The sequence below is a fragment of the Bos grunniens genome, chromosome 21 (genome assembly GCF_055505025.1).
Source record: "Bos grunniens cultivar Pamir isolate PY7600 chromosome 21, Bosgru_T2T1.0, whole genome shotgun sequence".
Classification (NCBI taxonomy): Eukaryota; Metazoa; Chordata; class Mammalia; order Artiodactyla; family Bovidae; genus Bos; species Bos grunniens.
The window spans coordinates 14,125,095-14,146,328 of NC_141185.1; the positions used below are offsets into that span (position 1 = coordinate 14,125,095).

Here is a 21,234-nt window from a genome sequence, read left to right on the forward strand (position 1 = left end):
GAACACATGTATAATTTTTTTTTAATTAAAAAAAAAAAAAAGGTTTGAGGATGAAAAGAGCTAAAAAAAAAAAAAAAAAAAAAAAACCTCAACATTCAGAAAACTAAGATCATGGCATCCAGTCCCATCACTTCATGGCAAATAGATGGGCAAACAATGGAAACAGTGATTGGCTTTATCTGGGGGGTTCCAAAATCACTGCAGATGGTGACTGCAGCCATAAGATTAAAAGATGTTTGTTCCTTGGAAGAAAAGTTATAACCAAATTAGACAGCATATTAAAAAGCAGAGACATTACTTTGCCAACAAAGATCCATCTAGTCACAGCTATGGTTTTTCCAGTGGTCATGTATGGATGTGAGAGTTGGACTGTGAAGAAAGCTGAGCACCGAAGAATTGATGCTTTTGAACTTTGGTGTTGGAGAAAACCTTGAGAGTCCCTTGGATTGCAAGGAGATCCAACCAGTCCATCCCAAAGGAAATCAGTCCTGAATATTCATTGGAAGGACTTATGCTAAAGCTGAAACTCCAATACTTTGGTCACCTGATTTGAAGAACTGACTCATTTGAAAAGACCCTGATACTGGGAAAAATTGAAGACGGGAGGAGAAGGGGACAACAGAGGATGAAATGGTTGGGTGGCATCACCAAGTCAATGGACATGAGTTTGGGTAAACTCTGGGAGTTGGTGATGGACAGGGAAGCCTGTCATGCTGCAGTCCATGGGGTTGCAAAGAGTTGGACAGGATTGAGCAACTGAACTGATTGATAATATATAAATATACAAATGATTTTTGTAATGTGACCTTATATTTTGCAACTTTGTTCAATTTACTTATTAATTCAGGTAGCCTTTTGTATGGGGCTTCCCAGGCAGGGCTAGTGGTAAAGAGCCCATCTGCCAATGCAGGAGACAAAAGACACTGGTTCGATCCCTGAATCGGGAAGATCCCCTGGAGGAGGGCACGGGAACCCACTCCAGTATTCTTGCCTGGAGAATCCCATGGACAGAGGATCCTGATGGTCCATAGTGTTGCAAAAATCAGACACAACTAACGTGACTTAGCACACATGCACAGCCTTTTATACTCTTTGGGATTTTCTACATGGATAATCATCCATCTAAAAATAGAGATAACTTCATTTCTTCCATTCTAATATGTATTCATTTTATTTATTTACATATTTATTTTCTTATGTACTTACTTCTTTATTTTTGCCTTATTGTACTGGTGGGAACTCCAGTACAATGCTAAGTAGGAATGGTGAGAGAGCATATCGCTGCCTTGTTTCCAACTTTGGGAGAGAATATTCAACCTTTCCTCATTAGGTTAAGGTGTTGTTATATGTAGGTATTTTGCAGATGCCCTTTATTAGGCTAAGGAAGTTCCCTTTATTCCTAATTTCCTGAGTTCATGAATTGGTGTTGAATTTTGTTAAATGCTCTTTCTGAATCTATTGAGATGATTACAAGGAGTTTTTTCTTTCATCTCTTGATATGGAGGATTCCATTGATTTATGTTGAATTCTGAATCAGCCTTGCAATACTAAGATAAACAACTCTTAGTTATGATGCATTATCCTTTTTGTGTATTGCTAGACTCATTTGGCTAGTGGGTTCTTGGAGTTATCAATCTGGCGTTTTATTTTCTTGTAATGTTTTTATTTCGTTTTGGTATCTGGTAATGCTTTTTCACATGAGTTGCTCAGCTGTTTAGGATGCTGGGGCTGATGAACATTGGTGCTTAAAGTGCTTAAAGTGCTCAGCTTTAAGTTGAAAACCAAGGGTGCACAGAATTTTGGGAGGAGTCAAGGAAGCCCAGCACAGGTGATACCGGCCTTGAGTTCTTACTGAGCTTTAGGAACTTTAGAATCTCATCACCTTGGAAAACCTTACATGAGTCCCACAGGATCCTGTTGGCTCTTGAGCCCCAGATATGGAACCCAGAACACATGGGCTCAGACACCAAATCTCCAATCCTCTGTTTCCAATGACTTCAAGAATGTCTTTGACCAGAAAGCTGGTGATCTTACCAGAAAACCCAAGCTCTTGGTGGGTTAGGAAAATGTTCGCCAAGGTGCACGTGGTTTCCCAGCCACATCACTTCTTTCGTTTCAAAGGTATTTTCACTTGGATTTCTGAGTTGAAATGTTGTCTACTAAGGAGTTTCAGGAGGGCTTGTGTACGAAACTGATAATATTGCATTCCTCTAGACAAAAGAACTTATCTAGATCGTTTTTATCATATTGGAATCTGTCTTCTAGGAAGCTTTTACTAGAAACTTGTTTCCATTTCTTGATTTTCTTTTTAATAATCATCTTTTGGTCTGAATCACAGAGTTAAAAAATTTTTTTTATCCAGAAAACTGTGCAGAAAGATGGGCTTCTAAGTTTTATGGTAGCCTCTCTGTTGGACAGTGTTTATGAGTAAGGAGTAATTTTATTGTTTCTGGGTCTGACAGCAGTTTTGGGACCAGCAAGGAGCTCTTTGTCCATATTACTCCCTGGTAGGATTTGGCTCTGCTTGCCAGGTGGGGTCGTCTCCAGGACTTTAAGGGTGAAATATTACTGATTCCCACAGAAGACATTTGGCAGATGCTGACAAGGGTGTTAGAAATTTTACCTTGCCTTGAAACATTCTGTTAAATAAAGGAGTTTGGGGGGTCATTAACTGTACAATTGCTAGAATGAAAATGATTTATGTGGTGATATTGGGACTGAGTTCTTGGTTTTGGGGTCTGCTTTTCAAGTGGGTGAGTTCAAGTGGAAAAACAATGAGCCTCATTCTAGGAAATACAGCACAGAAGCTTCTTTGAAAGGGAGTTCTGGTTTAATTGCCAAAATGAAACACAGGAGGGCGCTGCCAGAATCTCACAGGTGTTTGATTTGCTTGCTGTGATTTTTGAAATCCTGACTGGTAAGTATCTGGTCAGAAAGTAAATTTGCAGGCTTTCTAAAAAGGGAGATACATAAATAAATATGAGTTGAGCAGAGTTCCCCCCTATATTATGTAAGAATTTTTATATGGGGAACACATGTATACCTGTGGTGGATTCATTTTGATATTTGGCAAAACTGATACAATTATGTAAAGTTTAAAAATAAAATAAAATTTAAAAAAAAGAATTTTTATATGAAAGTGAAAGTCACTCAGTTGTGTCTGACTCTTTGTAACCCCATAGACTATAGCCTGCCAGGCTCCTCTATCTACGGAATTCTCCAGGCAAGAATACTGGAGTTGGTTGCTGTTCCCCTCTCCAGGGGATCTTCCCAGCCCAGAGATCGAACCCAGATCTCTCCCATTGCTAGCAGATTCTTTACCATCTGAGCTACTAGGGAAGCCCATTAAATGTTTGGGATTCACCACCAGTGGAGATTTCTGGGTGTGGAGTTTTCTTTGTGTGAAGATTTTAACTACAAATTCAATTTCCTTAATAGATATGGAAGTACTCAAAGTTTCTATTTATTCTGAAGTGAGTTTCAGCCATTTGTATCTTTTAAGAAACTTCATTTCATCTAAGTTGTTGAATTTATAACATAAAAGTTTTTGTGATGTTCTTTCATTAACCATAAAGAGTCTGTAGTGATGTGCCATATTTCATCTCTAATATGAGTAATTTGCATCTTTATTTCCTTCTTGATTAGTCTGGTAGAAATTCATCAATTTTATTGATGCTTTCGAAGAATCATCTTTAGATTTCATTGATTATGGCTATTATTTTTCTATTCATTTCATTGATTTTACTCTTTATATCATCCTTCTACTTCCTTTGCATTTTACTTGCTGCTTTTTTTCCATAATTTCTTAAGTTGGGAACCTTTAGATCAAAGGTTGACAAACTACAGTTTCCAGGCCAAATCTGGTCTGCTGCCTGCTTTGTAAATTAGCTTTATTGGAACACAGCCATGCTCATTTATTTATGTTTTCTATAGCTGCTTGTGTGCTACCATGGCAGAGTTGAAGTGTTGAGACATAGACCACATGGCCCACAAAGACCTAAATATTTACTCTTTGACACTTTATAAGGCTGTTACTACTGCTTCAGATAACTGATTTGAGATCTTTCTTTTTTAATATAAATATTTTACTACTATATATTTCTCTTCAGCACTGCTTTATCTGCATCTCATAAATTTTTGTACGTTGTGTTTTCATTTTCTTTCAATTAAAATTATTTTCTAATTCCCCATGTCACTTTCTCTTTGACATGTGTTATTTAGAAATCTGTTGTACAATGTCCATATATCTGGGAATGTTCCAAATATCTTTCTGTTACTGATTCTTCTAGATTGACTCTATTATGTTCTGAGAATATATTTTGTACGATCATTTGGTGAATCTTCCCTGTGCACTTGAAAAAAAAAAAGTACTATTAAAAAGTTCTTTTTTAAATAGAGTGTTCTATTAAAGTCAATTGGATCAGTTGGTTGATAGTGTTATTTAGCTTTTCTATATCCTCACTAATTTTGTCAGTTACTTAAAGAGGAGTGTTGAAGGGACCAGCTACAGTTGTGTGGATTTATTTCTCCTTTCAATTTTATTAGCCTTTTTTTTGCCCAACCAGAGATTGAACTCTACTGGTTCCCTCAGCAGAGAAATAGTCCTATCCACTGGAAACTTCTGATATGCTAAGTATTTTAATTAACCATGGTCTGCTTTCAAAAAGTATTACACAACTTCACTTGAAGTATCACAGTTTGCTTCTTACCAAGTTACAACAGCTCTCAAGAAAAATTATACTCTAAAATATTTTTCTCTGGGTTCATTACTCTGTTAAGATCACTTCATAATTCTTCTGTCCTTATTTTATCATCAAAATGTTTATAGTAAAACATATATAAGTCTAATCAAAATGATAGGGAAATAAAAGATAATTGTTGTTAGTAATGTTCATATGGGTCTTCCCTGGTGGTTCAGATGGTAAAGAATCTGTCTGTCAGGCAGGAGATCCAGGTTCGAATAGTCTTAAATTTCACCAACATGACATACAAAAAAAACTAACTAATTGCTTGCCTTTTGTTTTCAGATATTGCAGCTGTAGAAGAATGGTTAGTAAGAATCACTTTACAATATGGATTAAATATTTATACCACTGAAGGAACACTACTGGATACTGTTCGAGGTAAATGCCAGGAGGTAAAATAAAGCAAAAGTTGTATTATTCTTTCAACAAATTTTGTAAACTATAATATGCTGTACTCTGCTAAGTGCTGGAGATAGTTAAGAAATAATCATGACTCTTCAAGGGCTCACAATCTGATGAGGCAAAGATTTAAATATACATGGGTAATTTTTAATAAAGGTCTGCAAAGTGTGGTTGCCATGCCCTCCTCCAGGGGATCTTCCCAACCCAGGCATCAAACCCACATCTCCTGCATTGCAGGCAGATTCTTCACCATCTAAGCCAACAGGGAACCCCAAGAATACTGGAATGGGTAGTTTATCTCCTCTCCAGGGGATCTTCCCGACCCAGGAATCACTGGGGTCTCATGCATTGCAGATTTTTACCATCTGAGCTACCAGGGAAGTCAATCCCAAAGATTCTTTGGGCAATGCCAAAGAATGTTCAAACTACCACAAAATTGTATTCATTTCACATGCTAGCAAAGTAATGCTCAAAATCCTTCAAGCTAGGCTTCAACAGTATGTGAACTGAGAAGTTCCAGATGTACAAGGTGGATTTAGAAAAGGCAGAGGAACCAGAGATCAAATTGTCAACATCTATTGGATCATAGAAAAAGCTAGAGAATTCCAGAAAAACATCTACTTCTGCTTCATTGACTCTGCTAAAGCCTTTGACTGTGTAGATTGTGACAAACTGTGGAAAATTCAAGAGATGGGAATACCAGACCACCTTACCTGCCTCCTGAAAAATCTGTATGCAGGTCAAGAAGCAACAGTTAGAACCAGACATGGAACAACAGACTGGGTCCAAATTGGGAAAACAGTGTGTCGAGGCTTTATATTGTCACCCTGCTTATTTAACTTACATGCAGAGTGCATCATGAGAAATGCCAAGCTGGATGAATCACAAACTAGAATCAAGATTTCCAGGAGAAATATCGATAACCTCAGATACACAGATGACACCACCCTTAGGGCAGAAAGCAAATAGGAATTAAAGAGCTTCTTGATGAAGGTGGAAGAGGAGAGTGAAAAAGTTGGCTTAAAACTCAGTGTTCAAAAAATGAAGATCATGGCATCCGGTCCCATCACTTCATGGCAAATAGATGGGGAAAGAGTAGAAACAGTGGCTGACTTTATTTTGGGGGGCTCCAAAATCACTGCAGATGGTTACTGCAGCCATGAAATTAAAAGATGCTTGCTCCTTGGAAGACAAGCAACGACAAACCTAGACAGTGTCATTAAAAGGCAGAGACGTTACTTTTCCAACAAAGGTCCATCTAGTCAAAGCTATGGTTTTTCCAGTAGTCATTTATGGATGTGAGATCTGGACAATAAGAAAGGCTGAGCACTGAAAAATTGATGCCTTCAAACTGTAGTGCTATAGAAGACTCTTGAGAGTCCCTTGGACAGGAAGGAGATCAAATCAGTCAATCCTAAAGGAAATCAACCCTGAGTATTCATTGGAAGGACTGATGCTGAAACTGAAGCTCCAATACTTTGGCCACCTGATGTGAAGGGCTGACTCATTGGAAAAGACCCTAATGCTGGGGAAGATTGAAGGCAGGAGGAGAAGGGGACAACAGAGGATGAGATGGTTGGATGGCATCACCAACTCAATGGACATGAGTTTGAGCAAGCTCTGGGAGTAGGTAATGGACAGAGAAGCCATCACCTAATCACTACAGAAGTGTGCTGCAGTCCATGGGGTCGCAAAGAGTTGGACACAATTGAGCAACTGAACAACAACAAAAGACTGGTATAGAAATATGGAATTATATTTTTTCTATAGCCATATTGGGGGTCATCATAAACAATGGCTTTATAAAGTCAGTTTTTGCATCTTCTGTAGAGATATTATAGAAGGTTGTATTTATTGCATCACACACTATGAGAACCATCAAGCAAAAAGTTTTGTTCAGTGTTAGTAAGAACATTTGTATTTTTTCATTAAAAAATTGGTTGTTTTAAGTTTACAAATGCTGAGAAATATAACTGATTAGGGTTTTCTTTTTCACTTGTCTGATTGATTGCCCAATTTTTTGGATCACCTATAGTGCATTTTAGTCATGTATGGATGTGAGAGTTGGACTATAAAGAAAGTTGAGCACTGAAGAATTGATGCTTTTGAATTGTGGTATTGGAGAAGACTCTTGAGTCCCTTGGACTGCAAGGAGATCCAACCAGTCAATCCTAAAGGAAATCAGTCCTGAATATTCATTGGAAGGAGTGAAGCTGAAGCTGAAACTCCAGTCCTTTGGCCACCTGATGCAAAGAACTGACTCACTGGAAAAGACCCTGATGCTAGGAAAGATTGAAGTCAGGAGGAGAAGGGGACGTCAGAGGATGAGATGGTTGGATGGCATCACCAACTCAATGGACATGAGTTTGAGTAGGCTCCAGGAGTTGGTGATGGACATGGAGGCCTGGCATGCTACAGTCCATGGGGTCGCAAAGAGTCGGACATAACTGAGTGAATGAACTGAACTGATGGTGCTATTGTTGTTCAGTCACTAAGTCGTGTCTGACTCTTTGTGACTCTATTGTATATAGGAAAAAACCTCAGTCCTGGATTTTGTATTTATCCTCATTTTCCTCACCTTCCCTTTTCATGTTTATTCTTTTGCTCCCACTTTGATACAGTGCTATGTAGAATGCAGAGTGAGAGTGAAATTGTTAGTTGCTCAATTGTGTCTGACTCTTTGTGACCCTGTGGACTGTAGCCCACCAGGCTCCTCTGTCCATGGAATTCTCCAGGCAAGAATACTGGAGTGGGTTGCTAGTGGATTGAACCCAGGTCTCCTGAATTGTAGGCAGATTCTTTACCCTCTGAGCCACCAGGGAAGCCCAGAGTAAAAATAAATATTTCATCTTATGGAAAGAGTCACCTGGGTAGCTTTAAGAAAAGTAATGACGATTCATGGCCAAAATAAAGCAGGAAAACCCTGAGCTCACCTCCTCCCATAGGCACACCAAAATTACAACTATTTACAAAGTAACTCTCTATGGAGTGAACAGAAGATTAGCAGAAAAGATTTCCCACAAGTAAACGTTTAAAGAAGGAACCACAAAATGAGTAGGAGCGGGGATAGAGTCACTGTAGAGCCAAAACCAATACCACCATGTAGGTAACCCACAAATGGGAGGATAATCACAACTGCAGAGGTCTTCCCTAAGGAGTAAGGGGTCCAAACCCCGCATCGGGCTCCCTAGACCGATGTACAGGGAAGACACGCTCCCAGAACATCTGGCTTTGAAGCCCAGTGCAGCTTGTGTGTGGGAGAGCCAGAGAACTGTAGGAAAGAAAGACTGCTCTTAAAGAACACACACCAAATCTCACATGCTTCTAGTCCCAGTGCAGAGGCAGTAATTGGAAAAGAACCTCAGTCAGACCTCCTTAAGATATCATCAAACTTAATAGATTATCAACTTCAAATAATCATGTATGAGCAAAGTGGTAATAAATACATGCTGCTGCTGCTAAGTCACTTCAGTCGTGTCCGACTCTGTGCGACCCCATAGACGGTAGCCCACTAGGCTCCTCTGTCCCTGGGATTCTCCAGGCAAGAATACTGGAGTGGGTTACCATTTCCTTCTCCAATGCATAAAAGTGAAAAGTGAAAGTGAAGTCGCTCAGTCATGCCCGACTCTTAGCGATCCCATGGACTGCAGCCTACCAGGCTCCTCCATCCATGGGATTTTCCAGGCAAAAGTACTGGAGTGGGATGCCATTGCCTTCTCCTAATAAATACATACCTATCAATAATTTTACTCTAAGTGGACTAAATACTCCAACCAAAAGACAGTGGCTGAATGGATTAAAAAAAAAAACACACACAAGAATTAACATTGCTAAAATGACCATACCACCCAAAGCAATTTACAGATTCAATGCAATCACTGTCAAAATACCAATGGCATTCTTCACAGAACTAGAACAAATCATTTAGAAATTTGTAGGGAAACACAGAAGACCCCAAATAGCCAAAACAATCTTGAGAAAGAAGAGCAAAGCTAAAGGCATAATGCTCCTTGATTTTAAATTGTACTACAAAGCTATAGTAACTAAAACTCTGGTACTGGCACAAAAAATCAGACACATAGATAAGTGGAATGGAAGAGAGCCCAAAAATGAACCCACACTTACATGATTAATGAATCTATGACAAAGGAGGCAAGAAGTACAGTGCAGGGAAAGAAAACTTCTTCAGTAATTAGTTTTGGGGAAACTGGAAAGCTACAGGCAGAAGAATCAACCTGGACTACTTTCTCACACCATATTCAAAAGTAATTCAAAAATGGACTAAAGACTTGAATGTGAGACCTGAAACTATAAAACTCCTAGAGGGAAATGGAGGCAGTACGCTCTTGGGTACCAGCTTACAGCAATATTTTGATCTTTCTCTTCACACAAAGGAAACAAACAACAAATGGGTCTTCATCAAACTAAAGGGCTTTTGCAGGGTTAAGGAAATTATCAACAAAACAGAAAGGCCACTACTGAGTGGGAGAGGATATATGCAAACAGTATATCAGATAAGAGGCTAACATCCAAAATATACAAAGAACCCATATAAAAACAACCTTATTTTTTAAATGGGCAGAAGAACTAAGTAGACATTTTTCCATTGAAGACATGCAGATGGCTGACAGGCACTTGAAAAGATGCTCTGCATTGCTAATCATCAGGGAAATGCAAATCAAAAGCACAGTGAGCTCCTACCTCACCTGCCAGAATGACTGTTACCAAAAAGTCAACAAATAACAAGTGTTGGTGAGGATATAGAGAAAAGAACTCTTGTGCACCGTCAGTGGGAATGTAAATTGATGCAGCCACCGTGGAAAATTAAAAGTTCTTAAAGTTTCCAGTTACAGAAAGGAGATTCATCTGTTTGAGGAACTGAGAGGAAGTCAGTGTCGTGGGAGCACAGTAAATGACAGTGTTGTGTAATGAGTTTAGACAGATGGGCAGAGGTCACAGTAAAGTGTGGGTTTTATTCTAATCATAATGAAAAGCCGTTGAAATGTTTTAAGCAAGAGAATGATACTGATTTATTCTTTTTAAAAATATCACTTTGGCTGCCATGTAGAGAATGGACTCTTGAGGGCAGATGACAAGATGGAATGAAGGAAATTGGTGGGCAGCTGCTGCCACTTTCCACGCAGGAGATGGTCTGGAGTATTTGGGCTGAGCAGTGGGGACAGTGAGAAGTCACAGTGCTCAGGGTACAGTTTGAAAATAGAGCTGATATGACCTCCAGGTGGAATGGGGACGAAGGAAACAGATACTAAGGATGAGTCCTAGATTTCTTACTTGAGCAGTCAAGTAGATGATGGTATCATTTACTGAGATGCTGAAGACGTGAGGAGAAAACATTGGGAAGTAGCAATAAGTATTAAGGTTGGAGTTACAGCTGGGAATCTTTATTCATTCCTAAATTCAAAAGAGATGTTGAAAAGTATTATCTCTACTTCCTAATCTTTGATTCACAGCCTAGACCACTTCACTGAAATTGCTGTTAATCACAATCACCAGTCACCTTCATATCGGTCACTTTTCTGTCTTCTTTATAGCTTCTCACCAGTCAAGACTTTTAATCACTCCTTCATTCCTAAAACACTTAAAATACAGCACATCAGTAAAGAGGCATTTTCAAGTCAATGGAGTCATGTTCCAGATGCAAGTTCAAATCTCCCTGCCCTCTGAGATATGGTCATTAATTGTCTGTACACACATGCTACAACCTGGAAAGTCAGCCGCCTTGCCCCAGATTTCTTTGAATTTCAGGATGAATTAATTTGGTTATAAATTGTGTCTCTTTTCCTTCTTGGCCGTACCTGTGCTACACTATGTCAACCTAGATGGAAACTTAGTTCCTTTTCTTACTTTGCCCAAACTGCAGTATATACTAAGTTTTTGGTTTTATAGCAGACTTTATTGAAAATTTGATGAGAAGATTCATGTTGCAGAAATGTAAACACCTATGGAGTGACTGCATCTCTGTTCTTAAAAGTCTTTTGACTATTTTTGAAATTCAGGCAGCAGTACTCTGTCAAACTCTCCTGGCTTACTTTTTTATATTCTCTTTTCTCATTTTTTTCAGAAAAATAAATTCTCCCATTCCTCATGCTTTAAACTTTGACTTTGTCCAGCTCCAACCCTTTGTATATCTAAGAATAGATTGCTGGGTTGAGGGGTTGGAAATGTCTTGCCTCTGACTGATTTTTCCTGTTAGTCTCTCCCTGACTCCTTGGTATCTTCCAGAAATCCTTCTAAGTGTCTTGGCCACTGATGACAATTTTTCCCATTCTCTGTTGCTGTTCCAAATTTGTTCTCATTTATCTATATCTCCTGCTGTCTCTATGGGATTGGGAAAGTGAACAGAAAGGAAATATGGGGCCTCTCAAAGCAGAAGTTATTCTCTAAGTTATAAATGTGCAAACCCTGTGATCCAGCCATTTCTAGGGAGAGATCCTGTGGCCAATTGTATTTCCCAAAGATGTTCAAAACAGGTATCTCCCACATCACATGCTCTTCTGATGTATGACCTTGCCAGGCCCCCTTCAAGGAAATTAACCTTCATTCCTCATACTTTGGAAAATAAGAATCAACCTATTTTTAACTGATGAAAAATGAGGTGATACACCTATTTTTTTAAACAATGGAATAGTTCCTTTACATAATTTCTTTAAAACCCTTAAAAGAAAGAAATAATGAATTATTTAAGAAATGCAAGTCAAAACTACAATAAGGTACCTTCTCATTGGTCACAATGGTGTAGAGAGAATCCAAATCACTCAGTCATGTCCAACTCTTTGTGACCACATGGACTGTAGCCTGCCAGGCTCTTCTGTCCATGGAATTCTCCAGGCAAGAATACTGGAGTGGGTAGCCATTCCCTTCTCCAGGGGATCTTCCTGACCCAGGGATTGAACTCAGGTCTCCCAAATCGTAGGCAGATTCTTCACCATCTGAGCCACCAGGGAAGCCCCATTGGTCAGAATGGCCATCATTAAAAAGGCTACAGAGACTTCCCTGGTGGTCCAGTGGCTAAGACTCCATGTCCTCAATGCAGGGGGCCCAGGTTCAGTCCCTGCTCAGGAAACTAGATTCCTCATGCCACAACAAAAATCAAAGAATAAGACCTAGCATAACCAAATAAATAAATATATTTCTTTAAGTCTACATGTATTAAATGCTGGAGAGGGTGTGGAGAAAGGGAACCTTCCTATACTGTTGGTGGAACCTTCCTACACAGTTAGTGGAGAACAGTATAGAGGTTCCTCAGAAAACTAACAATAGAATTACCAATTATTAGCAATCCCACTCCTGAGCATGAATCCAGATAAAACTATAATTCAAAAAGATATATGCACTCCTATGTTCATAGCAGCACTATTTACAATAGCCAAGGCATGGAAACAACTTAAAGTCCATCAACAGATAAATGGATAAAAAAGACACAGTACTAATATACAATGGAATATTCAGTTCAGGTCAGTTTAGTCACTGAGTCGAGTCCAACTCTTTATGACCCCATGAACTACAGCATGCCAGGCCTCCCTGTCCATCACCAACTCCCAGAGTTTACCCAAACTCATGTCCATTGAGTCAGTGATGCCATCCAACCATCCCATCCTCTGTCGTCCCCTTCTCCTCCTGCCCTCAAACTTTCCCAGCATCAGGGTCTTTTCAAATGAGTCGGCTCTTCGCATCAGGTGGCCAAAGTACTGGAGCTTCAGCTTCAACATCAGTCCTTCCAATGAACACCCAAGATTGATCTCCTTTAGGATGGACTGGTTGGAGCTCCTTGCCATCCAAGGAACTCTCAAGAGTCTTCTCCAATACCACAGTTCAAAAGCATCAATTCTTCGGTGCTCAGCTTTCTTTATAGTCCAACTCTCACATCCATACATGACTACTGGAAATACCATAGCCTTGACTAGATGGACCTTTGTTGACAAAGTAATGTCTCTGCTTTTTAACATGCTGTCTAGGTTGGTGATAACTTTCCTTCCAAGGAGTAAGCATCTTTTAATCTCATGGCTGCAGTCACCATCTGCAGTTATTTTGGAGCCCCCAAAAATAAAGTCAGCCACTATTTTCACTGTTTCCCCATCTATTTCCCATGAAATGATGGGACCAGATGCCATGATCTTAGTTTTCTGAATGTTGAGCTTTAAGCCAACTTTTTCACTCTCCTCTTTCACTTTCATCAAGAAGCTCTTTAGTTCTTCTTCACTTTCTGCTATCAGGGTGATGTCATCTGCATATCTGAGGTTATTGATATTTCACCCAGCGATCTTGATTCCAGCTTGTGCTTCCTCTAGCCCAGCGTTTCTCATGATGTACTCTGCATATAAGTTAAATAAGCAGGGTAACAATATACAGCCTTGACATACTCCTTTTCCTATTTGGAACCCATCTGTTGTTCCATGTCCAGTTCTAGCTGTTGCTTCTTGACCTGCATTCAGGTTTCTCAAGAGGCAGGTCAGGTGGTCTGGTATTCCCATCTCCTTTAGAATTTTCCACAGTTTAAAGGCTTTGGCATAGTCAATAAAGCAGAAATAGATGTTTTTCTAAAACTCTCTTGCTTTCTCAGTGATCCAGTGGATGTTGGTGATTTCATCTCGGGTTCCTCTGCCTTTTCTAAAACCAGCTTGAACATCTGGAAGTTCACGGTTCATGTATTGCTGAAGCCTGGCTTGGAGAATTTTGAGCATTACTTTATTTACTAGAATGTGATATGAGTGCAATTGTGCAATAGTTTGAGCATTCTTTGGCATTGCCTTTCTTTGGGATTGGAATGAAAAGCAACCTTTTCCAGTCCTGTGGCCACTGCTGAGTTTTCCAAATTTGCTGGCGTATTGAGTGCAGCACTTTCACAGCATCATCTTTTAGGATTTGAAATAGCTCAACTGGAATTCCATCCCCTCCACTAGCTTTGTTCGTAGTGATGCTTCCTAAGGCCCATTTGACTTCACATTCCAGGATATCTGGCTCTAGGTGAGTGTGAGTAATCACACCATCATGATTATCTGGGTTGTGAAGGTCTTTTTTGTACAGCTCTTCTGTGTATTCCTGCCACCTCTTCTTAATATCTTCTGCTTCTGTTAGGGCCATACCATTTCTGTCCTTTATTGAGCCCATCTTTGCATGAAATATTCCCTTGGTATCTCTAATTTTCTTGAAGAGATCTCTAGTCTTTCCCATTCTATTGTTTTCCTCTATTTCTTTGCATTGATTGCTGAGAAAGGCTTTCTTATCTCTCCTTGCTATTCTTTGGAACTCTGCATTCAAATGGGAATATCTTTCCTTTTATCCTTTGTTTTTCGCTTCTCTTCTTTTCACAGCTATTTGTAAGGCCTCCTCAGATAGCCATTTTGCTTTTTTACATTTCTTTTTCTTGGGGATGATCTTGATTCCTGTCTCCTGTGCAATGTCACAAACCTCCATCCATAGTTGATCAGGCACTCTGTCTATCACATCTAGTCCCTTAAATCTATTTCTCAGTTCCACTGTATAGTCCTAAGGGATTTGATTTAGGTCATACCTGAATGGTCTGGTGGTTTTCCCCACTTTCTTCAATTTAAGTCTGAAGTTGGCAATAAGGAGTTCATGATCTAAGCCACAGTCAGCTCCCGGTCTTGTTTTTGCTGACTGTATAGAGCTTCTTCATCTTTGACTGCAAAGAATATAATCAGTCTGATTTCAGTGTTGATCATCTGGTGATGTCCATGTATAGAGTCTTCTCTTGTGTTGTTGGAAGAGAGTGTTTGCTATGACTAGTGTATTATCTTGGCAAAACTCTATTAGCCTTTGCCCTGCTTCATTCTGTACTCCAAGGCCAAATTTGCCTGTTACTCCAGGTGTTTCTTGACTTCCTACTTTTGCATTCCAGTCCCCTATAATGAAAAGGACATCTTTTGGGGGGTGTTAGTTCTTGAACGTCTTGTAGGTCTTCATAGAACCATTCAACTTCAGCTTCTTCAGCATTACTGGTCGGAGCATAGACTTGGATCACCATGATATTGAATGGTTTGCCTTGGAAATGAACAGAGATCATTCTGTCATTTTTGAGATTGCATCCAAGTACAGCATTTCGTACTCTTTTGTTGACTATGATGGCTACTCCATTTCTTCTATGGGATTCCTGCCCACAGTAGTAGATATAATGGTCATCTGAGTTAAATTCACCCATTCCAGTCCATCTGAGTTCACTGATTCCTAGAATGTCGATATTCATTCTTGCCATCTCCTGTTTGACCACTTCCAATTTGCCTTGATTCATGGACCTGACATTCCAGGTTCCTATATGCAATATTGCTCTTTACAGTATTGGACCTTGCTTCTATCACCAGTCCCATCCACAACTGGATGTTGTTTTTGCTTTGGCTCCATCCCTTCATTCTTTCTGGATTTATTTCTCTACTGATCTCCAGTAGCATATTGGGCACCTACTGACCTGGGGAGTTCCTCTTTCAGTGTTCTATCTTTTTGCCTTTTCATACTTTTCATGGGACTCTCAAGGCAAGAATACTGAAGTGGTTTGCCGTTCCCTTCTCCAGTGGACCACATTCTGTCAGACCTCTCCACCATGACCCATCCATCTTGGGTGGCCCCACATGGCATGGCTTAGTTTCATTGAGTTAGACAAGGCTCTTGTCCATGTGATCAGATTGGCTAGTTGTCTGTGATTGTGGTTTCAGTCTGTGTGCCCTTTGATGCCCTCTGTCGCCCTCTGTCAGCGCCTACCATCTTACTTGGGTTTCTCTTACCTTGGATGTGGGTTATCTCTTCATGGCTGCTCCAGCAAAGTGCAGCCACTGCTCCTTACCTTGGACGTGGAGTATCTCCTCTCAGCCGCTGCCCCTGACCTTGGATGTGGGGTAGCTCCTCTCAGCCACCACCCCTGACCTTGGACATGGGGTAATTCTTCTAGGCTGCTCCTATGCCGGCGCAGCCACTGCTCATGTGCACAATGGAATATTACTCAGCCATAAAAAATGAAATAATGCCCTTTGCAGGATCATGGATGCAGAAACATGCATGTAGAAATTATCATACAAAGTGAAGTAAGTCAGAAAGATAAATACCATATAATATCACTTATATGTGGAATCTAAAGTATGACACAAATACCTATCTATGAAACAGAAACAGATTCAAGGACATAGAGAATAGACTGATGGTTGCCAAGGGGAGTGGGTAGAAGGAGAGATTGGGAGTTTGGGATTAACAAATGCAAACTTCTGATTCATATAGAATGGGTATCCATATAGACTGGATAAACAACAAGGTCCTATTGTATAGTACAGAGAACTACACTCAGTACCTTGTGATAAACCATAATGGAAAAGAATATGTAAAAGAGAATATGTATATGCACACATATATATGTTGCTATGTATGTATAGCAGAATCATTTTGTAGTACAACAGTAATTAACACAACATTATAAATCAGCTATACTTCAATTTAATTTTTTTTAATTTTTAAAAAAGACAGAAAAAAAGAAAGCAGTAATGTTCTATTTTCAAGAGCGTTACTGTAATTTAAACACCAAAACTTGATTTCCACAGAACCTATCCTTCACTGGAAACTTGGGACTATGATGAAAAAAAAAACAATCCAGCGATTATATCCACATGTGGTAGATCTCAAAACGACAAAGTGTCCCTGTGCCAACGATGTGGCATTACTTGGCTTCGTTATGAACACAACATTTGATGGTAAGTTTGCGACTTTATTCAGAATTGGAGATGGCATTTTATATTATATGACAGTTATGTTTAATTGGAAGTGCAAGTTAAATGTGCAGGCATAATGGAGTGAAAATGTTTCCTAAAAATACCTAAGAACTTTGTCACTTTCCCTTGTCTGCTTGCTAGTGCGGTAAACTTTTTTCTCTGTGACATTTTGCCATGTTACTACTAACTTTAATGTCTCTCCAAATTTCCTTGATACTCTGGTGATTTATGTTTGGAAATACCCACTGCTTCTGTACAGCAGAGGATAAAAAGGTTTATCAGAAAGTGAAGTCACTCAGTCGTGTCTGACTCTTTGTGACCCCATGGACTGTAGCCTACCAGGATCCTCCATCCATGGAATTTTCCAGGCAAGAGTACTGGAGTGGGTTGCCATTTCCTTCTCCAGGGTATCTTCCCAACCCAGGGATCGAACCCGAGTCTCCCTCATTGCAGGCAGATGCTGAAAGGTTGTTGCTGAACCACAAAAAGATGCCGGGATTCTTGGCCTCCAGAGGAGAAGAATTCAATCCGGGGCCAGAGACGAAGGAGGCTTGATTGCTCAGAGCTTTTGTGTAATAAAGTTTTATTAAAGTATAAAAGAGATAGAGAAAGCTTCTGACATAGGCATCAGAAGAGGGCAGTGTTAGCAGTGTTAGCAGCAGTTAGCAGTTGCTAGTGTTGGCAGTGGAGTTATATACTCTCCAATGAATCAAAAGAATGTCTGGGGGTTGTAAAGACCTCAACAGACCTACTCCCATAATTTACATTTTAAGATAACAGGATTAGCCAGAAGGTTTAATCCAGAGACTGTCCTCAGACAGGATACATTATTGTTATATAATCCTAAGGAATGTAGAGGGGAAAAAAAGTTTGTCCTTTCTTCCTCCTTGAGAATTCTAGACCCCTCTCTCCTTGGGGACCCCTAGACTTCTTATCAACCTGCCTAGGAAATGACTCTCTCAATGCTTTACCATCTGAGCCATCAGGGAAGCCCCACTTGACACTCTGTCCTCCGTTATATGTTCTTTCTTCCCAGAGATAATTCATTGCAGTTCTAATCTACCCTCTATTCCTGCCACATGTGAATAGGTAAAGTTGTTCTGAGGTGTCACATTATTTTGTTATGTGTTTTTCTATTATTATTATAATTAATAGCATCCTACACATTTCAATTACTAATTGTCTTATTCTAGATTGTTTTTCTTAGGTCATTGATGACTTCAGTGACCCCAAATCTGATATTTCTAAAGGAAAAAAAAAATAGGAAACAAATTTTATCACCCATAGATTATATGTGTATCTATATAAAAATCCAAAAGAATCAACAGACAAACTATCAGAACAAGTATGGGAATGCTATGGAATTGACAAACATAACAGTACATAAAAACCACTCCACTAAAGACTGATTAAAGATTATAAATTTAAAAACCCTATTCAGAAAGTAATAAAACCTCATAGGGACCTAGAAATAAGCCAAAAAAGACTTGCAAGGCTTGTGTAGAAATTATAAAATTTTAATGAAGGCTATAAAAAGAGACTAAAAAAGATTTTATGTAAAAATATTAGTTCTCTCAAAATTTATCAATAAATTCAATACAAATCCAAGAAAAATTACAGCTGTATTTTTGTGTGTATGGAAATTGATAAGCCAATACCAAAATTCATGTGGGAGACTAAAGGAAAATGACTAACAAACATGATTTTAAAGAATAAAACAGCACAATAGGTTGCCCTACCGTGATAAAGTAATAGATTCAAGTAATATACACTGGTATAGGGATATATAGATAGCATTGCCCCAAATTTCTTTGCATTCCAACGACTTGCAGTCTTTTAATTATCCTAGCTCCAGGCTGCTTTGTGCAGAATTAGTTTAGTGAGAAACTGAACTAATTTTGTTCAGTGTCTCATTTTCCTCTCTCTCAACCAGATGGAAACTCAGCTCCTCTTCTAGCTTTGTTCCATGGATGCAAGGCCAGGGCCCCCTCCTCTTTTCTCTGTCCAAACCTGCCATTCTTTTGTGAGACACAGGAGAGGAGCCAGTCTCTGCATCCTGCCACACCCCCGAGAATCATAGGAGACAAGGCAAGTTTCAGTTCCTCAGGGTCTCACTCACTCGATCACTTCAACATCTGGAGAAAAGAAAGTTTTGGAAATCTTTTTTTAGATGAACCCACTTTTTCCCTCAGCTGGCCACTGGTGTGCTGAAACAGAAAATAAGTTCCCATAGTATCAGGCTGCCACTGACCATTCCTTTGTGAGGCTTGGTTCATCTGCCCTCCCCACAACAATGAGGCTTCATCCCAAATGGAGTCATGGTGAGAACAGGAATCCAGGAGCCTCATATGGTCCATATGTTCCAGTCTGGACTCATTACCCATCTTCTTCCTCTATGACACTCCTGATACATCCATCATGCCTCTCACCCCAATTTTATGTCACTATAGAAACCCAAGCCTCCAGGTCACTTTTGGCTACTTTATACCACATACTATTCTGAATTTCCTTTAATTTCACCCAAACAACATTCAGAAAACTAAGATTGTGGCATCTGGTCCCATCACTTCATGGCAAATAGATGGGGAAACAATGGAAACAGTGACAGACTTTATTCTGGGGGGCTCCAAAATCACTGCAGATGGTGACTGCAGCCATGAAATTAAAAAGACGTTATGATCAACCTAGACAGCATATTAAAAAGCAGAGACATTACTTTGCCAACAAAGGTCTGTCTAGTCAAAGGTATGGTTTTTTCAGTAGTCATGTATGGATGTGAGAGTTGGACTATAAAGACAGCTGAGTGCTGAAGAATTGATGCTTTTGAACTGTGGTATTGGAGAAGACTCTTGAGAGCCCCTTGGACTGTAAGGATATCCAACCAGTCCATCCTAAAGGAAATCAGACCTGAATATTCATTGGAAGGACTGATGCTAAAGCTGAAGCTTCAATACTTTGGCTACCTGATGCAAAGAACTGACTCATTAGAAAAGTCCCTGATGCTGGGAAAGATTGAAGGCAGGAGGATAAGGATGGTTGAGAGGATGAGATGGTTGGATGGCATCACCAACTCAATGGACATGAGTTTGAGTAAACTCCAGGAGCTGGCAATGGACAGGGAGACCTGGTGTGCTGCACTTCATGGGGTCGCAAAGAGTTGGACACAACTGAGCAACTGAACTGAACTGAACTGAAACGTCTGTCCATCTCTATTCTCCCAAATCCATTCATTGGAATATGTGGTCTGTTATCAGTAAATTCCCCCATACTACTACTCTTTTCTCTGAAGGGTCCCCTCAGTTGCTGTAAAGAGTAATCTGGCCAATCCCAGTTATTATTCTTTTCCCTGAAGCTGTCTTGCATGGCACATGTTTGGGTCTCAGGGGTCATTGTCCTCATTCCTTAAGGGCTAGTTCTTAATAATTAACTCCTGTCTTCTCTTTGAAAATGTTCAATCCCTTTGAATTCAGACTTTACTCCCTCTAACTATTCTTGGCTGCCAGTGTATGACAACCTTCCCATCACTCACTTTCATTTATGAGTTTAGCATCTGGACCCCTACCTTTCTCTCCACTTTATTTTTGTTACTATTTTTGGTGATTTCACCACCCATATGGACCAATGCTTTCAAGGCCTGTTCTTCCCCAGTGATCTTTCCCCCATCTTACATCTGTTGTCATTTTCTTGACCTTGTTGTCTCTGATATTGTTATTGCCTCCAAAATCTCCAGTACAATCATCTCATGCTTGTGCACTGCTTTCTGTACTTTCAGCCTACCCTAGTATTCACAGTCTGACATTTCTTGGATTTCTTGGAGACATCAATATGTTTTCCCCACCACTTTTTTTTACTACTCAACATCCTTACTTTTTCACCATAATTTTAATTGTCTCTCTTTGTAAACACTTCTGTGACTTCTTTGCCATTCTCTTTCTTCCTTGCCTGCATAATCCCAACTGTCATTAAAACCACCTCTACTCCATTGGCAGAGCAGAATATTACTAGATAAAAGTTGCACACCAGACTCTCTTTAAAATTCCATCAGCTGGTCTCACCGTAAATTCATGATTTCAAGTCTCAAGTGAGTACTCAGAACGACCCAGAAATCCCACCTCTCTTCCTTGGGATGTTTATTGTCCCATTCTGCAGAGTGACCTGGTCACACCTCTTCCCACTCCTCAAATGCTGTGCCTCACCTCCTTTCCCTCTCTGCTCTCAGCTGTGCCTTTAATACTTGATGTAGAAGATCAAGAATCATCGCTTCTGCACTCACCTGCCACCTTACCTGCCTTAGTACTTGCGCACTTTGCCTTCTTGCCTGTTGCATCATGAGAAATGTCTCTGCTGTGCCTAAGGCT

General features: G+C 39.8%; 1 protein-coding gene across 12 annotated transcripts in view; it reads left to right on the forward strand.

Annotated features, from left to right (window-relative positions):
* Positions 1-21,234, forward strand: part of CATSPERB (catsper channel auxiliary subunit beta) — a 187,038-nt gene that overhangs the window by 83,989 nt on the left and 81,815 nt on the right. For 11 of the 12 annotated variants that reach the window (XR_015149463.1, XR_015149462.1, XR_015149466.1 and 8 more), the window contains 2 exons: positions 5,028-5,123; positions 16,709-16,858. Coding sequence is in view for 7 of the 12 variants with exons in the window: in XM_086363202.1 (XP_086219328.1) it covers positions 5,028-5,123; positions 16,709-16,858 (246 nt within the window). In the remaining 5 variants the exon portion in view is untranslated. Of the gene's footprint in view, positions 1-5,027; positions 5,138-16,708; positions 16,859-21,234 lie in introns of all 12 variants that reach the window. The other variant, XM_086363207.1, reaches the window with a different exon arrangement.